Genomic DNA, 10,565 nt, shown 5'->3' on the forward strand with positions numbered 1-10,565 from the left:
TCTATCTGCGCTAGCGCGATGCAAACGTCGCCACTTGCGCTAGCAGCAGCCCGTTAACGTATGTGCTGAACAGGCTGCTGCTAGCGCAGTGTGAACCTGGCCTTAGGGTTAGGGTTTCGGCTAGAATTAGGGTTAGAACTAGGGTTAGGGTTAGAATTAGGCTATGTGCACACGGTGCGGATTTGGCTGCGGATCTGCAGCAGATTTGGCTGCGGATCCGCAGTGGATTTGGCTGCGGATCCGCAGCGGATTTGGCTGCGGATCTGCAGTGGATTTGGCTGCGGATCCACAGCGGATTGGCCGCTGCAAATTCGTAGCAGTGTTCCATCAGGTTTACAGTACCATGTAAACCTATGGAAAACCAAATTCGCTGTACCCATGGTGCGGAAAATACCGCGCGGAAACGCTGTGTTGTATTTTCCGCAGCATGTCAATTCTTTGTGTGGATTCCGCAGTGTTTTACACCTGTTCCTCAATAAGAATCCACAGATGAAATCCGCACAAAAAACACTGGAAATCCGCTGTAAGTCCGCAGGTAAAATGCAGTGCCTTTTACCTGCGTATTTTTCAAAAATGGTGCTGAAAAATCTCACACAAATCCGCAACGTGGGCACATAGCCTTATGGTTAGGGTTGGAATTAGGGCTAGGGTTGGAAATAGGGTTAAGATTAGGCTTGTGGTTAGGGTTACGGATAGGGTTAGGGGTGTGTTGGGGTTACAGTTGTGGTTAGGGTTGGGGTTAGGGTTGGGATTAGGGTTAGGATTAGGGTTAGGGTTGGGATTAGGGTTACGGGTGTGTTGGGGTTAGGGTTGTGGTTAGGGGTGTGTTAGGGTTAGGGTTGTGATTAGGGTTATGGCTACAGTTGGGATTAGGGTTAGGGGTGTGTTGGGGTTAGTGTTGAAGTTAGAATTGAGGGGTTTCCACTGTTTAGGCACATCAGGGGTCTCCAAACGCAACATGGCGCCACCATTGATTCCAGCCAATCTGGCGTTCAAAAAGTCAAATGATGCTCCCTCCCTTCCAAGCCCCGACGTGCGCCCAAACAGTGGTTTACCCCCACATATGGGGTACCAGCGTACTCAGGACAAACTGGGCAACAACTGTTGGGGTCCAATTTCTCCTGTTACCCTTGTGAAAATAAAAAATTGCTTGCTAAAACATAATTTTTGAGGAAGGAACAATTATTTTTTATTTTCACGGCTCTGCGTTATAAACTTCTGTGAAGCACTTGGAGGTTGAAAGTGCTCACCACACATCTAGATAAGTTCCTTGTGGGTCTAGTTTCCAAAATGGGGTCACTTGTGGGGTGTTTCTACTGTTTAGGCACATCAGGGGCTCTGAAAATGCAACGTGACGCCCGCAGACCATTCCATCAAAGTCTGCATTTCAAATGTCACTACTTCCCTTCCGAGCCCTGACGTGCGCCCAAACAGTGGTTTACCCCCACATATGGGGTATCAGCGTACTCACAACAAACTGGGCAGCAAATATTGTGGTCCAATTTCTCCTGTTACCCTTGTGAAAATAAAAAATTGCTTGCTAAAACATCTTTTTTGAGGAAAGAAAAATGATTTTTTATTTTCACGGCTTTGTGTTGTAAACTTCTGTGAAGCACTTGGGGGTTGAACGTGCTCACCACACATCTAGATAAGTTCCTTGGGGGGTCTAGTTTCCAAAATGGGGTCACTTGTGGGGGGTTTCTACTGTTTAGGCACATCAGGGGCTCTGCAAACGTAACATGATGCCCGCAGATCATTCCATCAAAGTCTGCATTCCAAAACGTCACTACTTCCCTTCCGAGCCCCGGCATGTGCCCAAACAGTGGTTTACCCCCACATATGGGGTATCAGCGTACTCAGGAGAAACTGCACAACAACTTTTGGGGTCAAATTTCTCCTGTTACCCTTGGGAAAATTAAAAAATTCTGGGCTAAAAAAATATTTTTGAGGAAAGGAAACACATTTATTATTTTCACGGCTCTGCGTTATAAACTTCTGTAAAGCACTTGGGGGTCCAAGTGCTCACCACACATCTAGATAAGTTCCTTGGGGATCTAGTTTCCAAAATGGGGTCACTTGTGGGGAGTTCCTACTGTTTAGGCACATCAGGGGCTCTGCAAACCCAACCTGACGCCCGCAGAGCATTCCATCAAAGTCTGCATTTCAAAACGTCACTACTTCCCTTCCGAACCCCGACGTGTGCCAAAACAGTGGTTTACCCCCACATATGGGGTATCAGTGTACTCAGGAGAAACTCGACTACAACTTTTGGGGTCCAATTTCTCCTGTTACCCTTGGGAAAATAAAAAAATTGTTGCTAAAACATCATTTTTGTGACTAAAAAGTTAAATGTTCATTTTTTACTTCCATGTTGCTTCTGCTGCTGTGAAACACCTAAAGGGTTAATAAACTTCTTGAATGTGGTTTTGAGCACCTTGAGGGGTGCAGTTTTTAGAATGGTGTCACTTTTGGGTATTTTCAGCCATATAGAACCCTCAAAATGACTTCAAATGTGAGGTGGTCCCTAAAAAAATGGTTTTGTAAATTTTGTTGTAAAAATGAGAAATCACTGGTCAAATTTTAACCCTTATAACTTCCTAGCAAAAAAAAATTTTGTTTCCAAAATTGTGCTGATGTAAAGTAGACATGTGGGAAATGTTATTTATTAACTATTTTGTGTCACATAACTCTCTGGTTTAACAGAATAAAAATTCAAAATGTGAAAATTGCAATATTTTCAAAATTTTCGCCAAATTTCCATTTTTTTCACAAATAAACGCAGAAATTATCGACCTAAATTTACCACTAACATGAAGCCCAATATGTCACGAAAAAACAATCTCAGAACCGCTAGGATACGTTGAAGCGTTCCGGAGTTATTACCTCATAAAGGGACACTGGTCAGAATTGCAAAAAACGGCCAGGTCATTAAGGCCAAAATAGGCTGGGTCATGAAGGGGTTAAATGTCCATGTATCACACCTTGCCTGTGCTCTATACTGTATATAATTTGGTTTCTTCAAATATTTTGTTATACCAGCCTGATGAAGAGACGTAAGCAGTCTCGAAAGCTTGCTTTGTAACATAATTCACTCTATTTTGTTAGCCATTAAAAGGTATTACACCCACAAGATTCCTATTTTTGTTCTCCCACTGAGAGGGCTCTATATCTTTTTTTCTACTGGCTAACACGGTACCAAATAACTTTTTTTTGTTTCAATATGCGCTTTAATAAATAGATGAGAATGCTGAGTTTATAATATATATCCATCTTCTTCATATCTTGTTTTTTAAAAACAGACAGTGCCTAAAAATGTTGTTTTTATTGCAGATTTATGCCATACCCAGTCAATGTAACATTTCCTCTACATAGCGCACCTATAGTTCGGACACAGAAAAGCAGAGTATTTACAGCTTTCCATTACAACGCACTCATAGTGCATATACAAGTAAGCAGAGCTTGGGCACTTCTCAAGCACAATGCACCTATAGTACGTATTAGAAGGCAGAACTTTAACATCATCTAACATCATATGATGTTTAATACTCTGCACATTACACAATAATCCGGTCCTTAACATACCCGCCTGCTTTTGCAGTGAGTCTCCGTGGCAACGCGTCCACAGTGTCGCTGACTCCTTTCTCCTATCCCGACGCATTGGATGGGAGGGCGTGGACCAGTGACGTGGAATGGCTCACCAGTGCTGACGTCACTCCCCCATACATCGATGTGAGCGTCATCACACAGGACTATAAATAGACCCAGCATCTATACCCCTCACAGACACATCCCCCAGGAAGAAGCAAAAGTGAAACGCGCGTTGGGGCATTGGACTGCATTACAGGCCTTGTATCAACACACTTGTATTTATCGTATCTGTTGATTATAATTACTCTGCATGTGGTTTTCACTCTCTCATATCACAATACATCTTGCTGCTATAGTTACTCATGCACTTTACTAGTATTCTGTACTAACAGGCACTGTAGCACACACTGGTGTACTTTAAAATCTAATATGCACTATCCAATATATATTTAATTATTCACTAAGCACTTTTTAGGAATACCAACTAATGCAGTCACCTTTTTATGTGTATTTATACATTAAGTACTTATGAAGCACTATATATGAAATAAAAAACCTGTCATGTGGAGAGACATATTTTTTACTAGCCTATCTGAGCATCAGTGTTTACAGCATTTACCATGTATATTTATTGTGATTGTTAATTTATATGATTATTTAATAAAGATGTATTTTTTCTTTTCAATACTTGGTATACACTTCCCATTATTTGTAGGATTATATTGAATTTAGGAAGTGCCAAAATTAGCCCTGTTTTTTTGTTAAATAGTAAAATACTGCCCCTATGTATACAAGAATATAACTACTATAATACTGTCCCCTATGTACATTATCATATAACTTAGGAAGCTCCACTTTATACATTGTTTGGCTAATACTCGGAGTCCTAAGATGGAGAGCTCAAGTGGTCACCTAGATGGATATGTAACACAAAGGATGAGATAATGGAGGAGTGGACTGGTCAGCTCCACCCTTGAGAAAACAGAATCCCTTGGGAAGTGAGTCTCATTGACCTAGAGGACCGTGAGATCATTTTACAGTGGACTGTTGACCAAAACTCTGGGCTCCAGGAGGTCTTTTACCCTCTGCCTTACCCTTCTATTGCTTGGAGGCTTCACGGTGTCAGTCTCATGTTCTCCTTTACTTTCCATTTTCTACATTTATACCTTAATTAGAGAACAGGAGATAGAGGAGCGACAGTCAAGTGACAGCTGTTCCCTTCCTTGGGATCAGCAGTGATGCCTCTCAGGTGATCTCCTGGGGTGGACGGGCCAGAGGTGGTCAGATAAATATAACAATTTTATAAAATATGTGACAACATAGAGAAAGTGTAACTTTTTATTGAAGGGAAGGTTTTTCAAAGAATTATTGCTGGGGGTTTAAGACTCTTCCAATAAAAAGAACACTCTTGGCTTTAAGATCATACAATGTAAAAATAAAGGGACGGTCATATTTGACTTCAGGGGGAAGCATCGTGGGAACTGCCTCAAGCGCTGTGACGCCGGCCGCCTCTGTCCCATACTCATTGACATTGAGCACAGCTTTATGGACAGCCTGCGGAGGTTGAGAAGAAGAAACTTATTATAGTTCAAAAGAAAAGATTAAAAAAGGAACAGCACAAAGGCACACAATAAAAGCCTGGAGCAAGGACTACCAAACAAATGTCCATTTAATAGGTAAATAGAAAGTAAAAAAGCGTGCAGAACTACAAATATTGCAATAGAAAAAGTGGACTTTTATTTGCCCATGTGGCGTGTCAACGTTTCCTTTACTTTTGCAGTATTGGGAGTGCTGCCTGTTTTTTTTTTTTCCATTTTTACTTTCTAGATAGATAGATTTTACCTTAGAAATCTTTACGTTGGCTCCTCCGGTGATACCAGACAGATCAGCATTGTCTGAGAAGACATCTACTACACCCATCTTGCTGAATGTTTCTTTAAGATTGACAGTACCAGTGATGGAGAATTTGGGGAGGTGAAGTTTCATAAACCTAAAATAAAGTAAAATCAAGAACATAAGAACAGACGATATATGACCTGTGGACATCATGTGATAATGTGCAGATGCTTCATAGAGCATGGACCCTTCTGTAATAATACAATCACCCCCAGTCCTCTCTGATACACGTCGCTCCACCTGCCAAACCTTTTAATCTATACATAGATGTCTCCACAATGGGGATCTTGTATGGGGAGGGGGATGGAACACACATTGGGTTATATTTATACTGTTGATAATGAAGTATATTTACAAATTGTCATCTGTTCTGTATAGTTTTGTTCTCCAGGGATGAGTCCCACTTTGAAGAAATTTTTATGCTATTTCCTAAGGTGCATGTAAGCATCATTACCTCATTATAGCAGTGTCCCCATATTACTCCATAATGCAAAAGTAGACATAGGACTGAGATTGAGGTTTATATTTACACAAAGAGCAGAAGGAAGGAGAGAGAAGAAAAGAAGCGTTATACACCTATAGTGGGTAACCAGGTGATTAAAGACCGTCCTCTATAGCCTCCATAATAGATGACTATGATTACAACCTCCTCTCAGTTATGGATAAGAAAACAAAGCTCTGAAGCTGTTATACAAAAAAAGAAAAATGAATAAATATGATCTATCTGTTATATGGATAGATAAAATTAATACATAGTATACATGGGCATGGCACCCACAATTTACTGCATTTTTTGGAATTTTTATATGTCAATACTTCCTCACCTCCTGCGCAATGAATTCTTAAACTTATAAATTGAAATTGTGTTTAAATTCTGTTCCATTTCGGACAACTTCCCCATCTCTGGTAGAATGAGTAAAGCACCAGCATCTCCTTTGTAGGGTATGGAGACCACAGTAGCCTCATCGGTGATGGCCGCCTTGTAAAATCCTGTTCGTCTCATGAACGGCACCTTCACAGTTTTATTCTCACTGACATGAAAATCTCCCTCCTTTGTATGCTCCTTTTCAAATGGATTTTCCCATTTTGCTATAAAGAAACAATAAATAGTAAAAAGAAATTATGGCATTGTATTATGTCTCGAGGGATAATGACTGCGCTGTGACATTATGTTGCCAATACTATTGACACCCAATAATGGCCTAACTGTAGAGTATTGTAAAGCTATACTCATCTGCTTGTGCAGCCATCCATGTCCTACAGAAACCAGGAGGAAAGACCAGTTCCAGGTAAAACCAATGCGTTTATTTGAAAAATAGATTTTTTAAAAAATACATCCTTGTCATGAAAATATAGAAAGGTGAAGGAGGGAGGAAAAAGGCAATGCAATGCATTTTGAACGCACCTCTGGCGTTCTTTCAAATAAACCTGGAGCTGGACTTTCCTCTTCTGGGACCTGCAGTTTCTACATCTGGTCAGGACGACACAGAAGCTCCACACATGAACTATGGCAGGTGACCTGGCTTTTCTTTTTTGCAAATCCACATCCTACACCCAAGATAAATATTCTGGTCAGTCATTACTGCTAACAAAAGTCATATTTTAGTAGCTTGCCCCTGACATGTTTTAGAAAATTTCTAAGGCAAGTCTTTAAGGCCCTACTGAGGGTGAAGATAAACAATCTTCAAATTACTGTGTGTTAGGCCATGTGCACACGTTCAGTATTTTTTGCATTTTTTCCGCGTTTTTTCGCTATAAAAACGTGATAAAAACGCGAAAAAAATGCTTACATATGCCTCCCATTATTTTAAGTGTATTCCGCATTTCTTGTGCAAATGTTGCATTTTTTTCCTCGAAAAAATCGCATCGTGGAAAAAAAAGCAACATGTTCATTAAATTTGCGGAATTCAGGGATTCCGCACACCTAGGAATGCATTGATCTGCTTACTTCCTGCACGGGGCTGTGCCCACCATGCGGGAAGTAAGCAGATCATGTGCGGTTGGTACCCAGGGTGGAGGAGAGGAGACTCTCCTCCACGGACTGGGCACCATATAATTGGTAAAAAAAAGAATAAAAATAAAAAATAGTCATATACTCACCTTCGATGGCCCCCGGAGTCTTCCCGCCACTCAGCGGTGCATGCTGCCGCTTCCGTTCCTATAGATGGTGTGTGTGAAGAACCTGCGATGACGTCGCGGTCACATGACCGCGATGACGTCACGGTCACGTGACCGCGACGTCATCGAAGGTCCTGCACACACCATCTATAGGAACGGACGCCGCTGAGGAGATCGGCTGTCTGCAGAAGGTGAGTATAACCATTTTTTAATTTTTTTATGATTTTTAACATGATATCTTTTTACTATTAATGCTGCATAAGCAGCATCTATAGTAAAAAGTTGGTCACACTTGTCAAGCACTATGTTTGACAAGTGTGACCAACCTGTCAGTCAGTTTTCCAAGCGATGCTACAGATCGCTTGGAAAACTTTAGCATTCTGCAAGCTAATTTTGCTTGCAAAATGCTAAAAAAAACGCGAAAAAAACGGGGAAAGAACGCAAAAAAAATGCGGATTTCTTGCAGAAAATTTCCGGTTTTCTTCAGGAAATTTCTGCGAGAAATCCTGACGTGTGCACATACCCTTAAAATGTTACTGATGATTACCTTTAAAATAAATGTAGTTGATAAGGACAAAGATGGTATCCTTGTCTACACTGTCCAGCAGCTCAGCAATCTTGCCATGTGTGTTTTTCTCCACGTAACTGTTAATTTGATTTTTCGCTTCTTCATTGTTCTTGAAGTCAGTAGAGAATGCCTCAGAGTGGTAGAGCTTCTTGGCCTCATCTAAGAACGTCTGGAGAATCTTGTGTTCCTGGGAGATGAAGAGCGCATTCCCTCCACTGAGCTGCAGCTCCCTGTTCACATCATTCAGGAGAACTAAAAGATGGTGGAAACCTTCATGGATTTCCTGCTCTAGGATCTCAGAAGTGTTGAAACCGATTCCTTCAATAATCTGTGAGTGGGTCTGAGCCTTAGCACCAAGAGACAAGAAAGCAAATGCAGTAGAAACACTGACTGGGGAGAAGACAATGTTCTCAGAAGGATGATCCAGAGCCACCTGCCTATACAGGTCAAAGGAGAATTCGGAATTGTATTGAGCTATCTTATGGCAAGGCATTGACTCGTTATGCTGATGGTGTTGCTCTTTGCCATGGTGGTCTCCCTTCTTGTGATGGTCGCCCTTGTGATCATTGTGATCATCCTTGTCATGATAATCACCCTCATGATGATCGGCCAAAGATAATGTTAAAAGTAGAGCCACTCCCAAAAACAGAAAGACCCTCATATTTCTGCAAAACAAAGAAACATTTCACTGAGACAGATTTTGCCGAATGTAATAAAAAAGTGATGTCATCTATATACTGCCCATAGTTAACCAACTGAAATATGAAACCATGACTGCTCTCATCCAGAAACCGCTTCTTAACTGTCATTTTCATTCATTTCAATGGAAATTGTTGGTTAATTGAACATATCTACAAAAAGAAAAGCACTGATCAAAAAAAACATTTTAGATAAATAATTATTGTAATAACCTATCACGTGGTTCAAAATGCAGATCAATGGCACAATCAGATCAAGTTCATCTGCTGGTAATGGCATTGGGATTCAATAATTAATTGATCTGATTTGTTTAAAATGAAGATTAATTGAAAAAGTAATTGATTGTTTGGGGCGGCATCGTGCCTCAGTGCTCTGCGCTGTTGCTTCACAGTGCTGGGGTCCTAGGTTCACGGAGGAGCAAATTTTCAAGGATTTTGTATGACCTTTCTTTGTTTTGTGTTGGTATCTTCTGGATCCTCACAAACTCCAAAGACATACTGATAAGGAATTTAGATTATGAGCTCAGGGTGTCTGTAAAGTGTTGTGGAATTAAATGTTACTATAAAAGTAACTAAAATGCATAAAAATCTCATGATCGGAAACATCAGAAGACCATTGGTATCACTGACTGTTATTATGGAGTATTCAATATATAGAAAAACAACCCCAACAATGTTTCAAATGTGCAAAAAAAATAAACATTATATAAATCATCTCGGTACTCACAGTATCTCTGGATCCTCCAGACTTTGCAGGTGGCTTCAATGTAACAGATTACTTTTTATAGGACGATTGTGAAAGTTTAATTCTCTAATGATTAACCTGTAACCTGTGCGCTGCAGGATCGTCTGTGCCAAAGTCAATTACAATTATTTGAGTTGTATCAACTTATAATAAACTCTGTGCTCTGCGCTGTTGCTTCACAGTGCTGGGGTCCTAGGTTCACGGAGGAGCAAATTTTCAAGGATTTTGTATGACCTTTCTTTGTTTTGTGTTGGTATCTTCTGGATCCTCACAAACTCCAAAGACATACTGATAAGGAATTTAGATTATGAGCTCAGGGTGTCTGTAAAGTGTTGTGGAATTAAATGTTACTATAAAAGTAACTAAAATGCATAAAAATCTCATGATCGGAAACATCAGAAGACCATTGGTATCACTGACTGTTATTATGGAGTATTCAATATATAGAAAAACAACCCCAACAATGTTTCAAATGTGCAAAAAAAATAAACATTATATAAATCATCTCGGTACTCACAGTATCTCTTGATCCTCCAGACTTTGCAGGTGGCTTCAATGTAACAGATTACTTTTTATAGGACGATTGTGAAAGTTTAATTCTCTAATGATTAACCTGTAACCTGTGCGCTGCAGGATCGTCTGTGCCAAAGTCAATTACAATTATTTGAGTTGTATCAACTTATAATAAACTCTGTGCCCCCCTAATAAGAAATAATAAAAACTGTAAAAATATATATATATTTTTTACAAGTCATTGAAATTTTACTTTTATAAAAAGATTAATACACCAGAGAAAATGAAGTAACTTATCCATCAAGACAATAGTAATTTTTTTCTGACAAATTTTAAAAATTGGCATCAAAAAATTAGAACAAAGTATACACACAAAAGCATAACCAAGATATGGGTGTCAATGTAGTATATGCCACATGTAAGTATTTGGGTTGGGAAG

General features: G+C 40.0%; 1 protein-coding gene across 2 annotated transcripts; it reads right to left on the reverse strand.

Annotated features, from left to right (window-relative positions):
• Positions 1-4,912: 4,912 nt before the first annotated feature.
• LOC143781786 (alpha-1-antitrypsin-like) lies at positions 4,913-10,211 on the reverse strand. Of its 2 annotated transcripts, XM_077268622.1 has the most exons (6): positions 10,131-10,159; positions 9,596-9,935; positions 8,150-8,835; positions 6,309-6,573; positions 5,431-5,578; positions 4,913-5,142 (listed from the first exon to the last, which is right to left on the reverse strand). In XM_077268622.1, the coding sequence occupies exons 3-6, from the start codon at positions 8,829-8,831 to the stop codon at positions 4,954-4,956; spliced, it is 1,284 nt and encodes a 427-aa protein (XP_077124737.1). In that variant the 5' UTR covers positions 8,832-8,835; positions 9,596-9,935; positions 10,131-10,159; the 3' UTR covers positions 4,913-4,953. The 2 variants fall into 2 exon arrangements, with proteins under 2 accessions (XP_077124737.1, XP_077124744.1); XM_077268629.1 differs by lacking the exon at positions 9,596-9,935 and having other exon boundaries at positions 10,131-10,211.
• Positions 10,212-10,565: the final 354 nt, after the last annotated feature.

This window comes from Ranitomeya variabilis, chromosome 1 (assembly GCF_051348905.1).
Source record: "Ranitomeya variabilis isolate aRanVar5 chromosome 1, aRanVar5.hap1, whole genome shotgun sequence".
NCBI classification, from domain to species: Eukaryota; Metazoa; Chordata; class Amphibia; order Anura; family Dendrobatidae; genus Ranitomeya; species Ranitomeya variabilis.

What these genes read in the sequence shown, in the direction of transcription:
- LOC143781786 (XM_077268629.1), bottom strand. Translation starts at nt 8,831, where the DNA reads ATGAGGGTCTTTCTGTTTTTGGGAGTGGCTCTACTTTTAACATTATCT. An exon ending in CAACTACATTTATTTTAAAG is followed by an intron (nt 6,574 to 8,149) that starts GTAATCATCAGT and finishes GTTTCTTTATAG; the next exon opens with CAAAATGGGAAAATCCATTT. An exon ending in CCAACGTAAAGATTTCTAAG is followed by an intron (nt 5,143 to 5,430) that starts GTAAAATCTATC and finishes CAACCTCCGCAG; the next exon opens with GCTGTCCATAAAGCTGTGCT.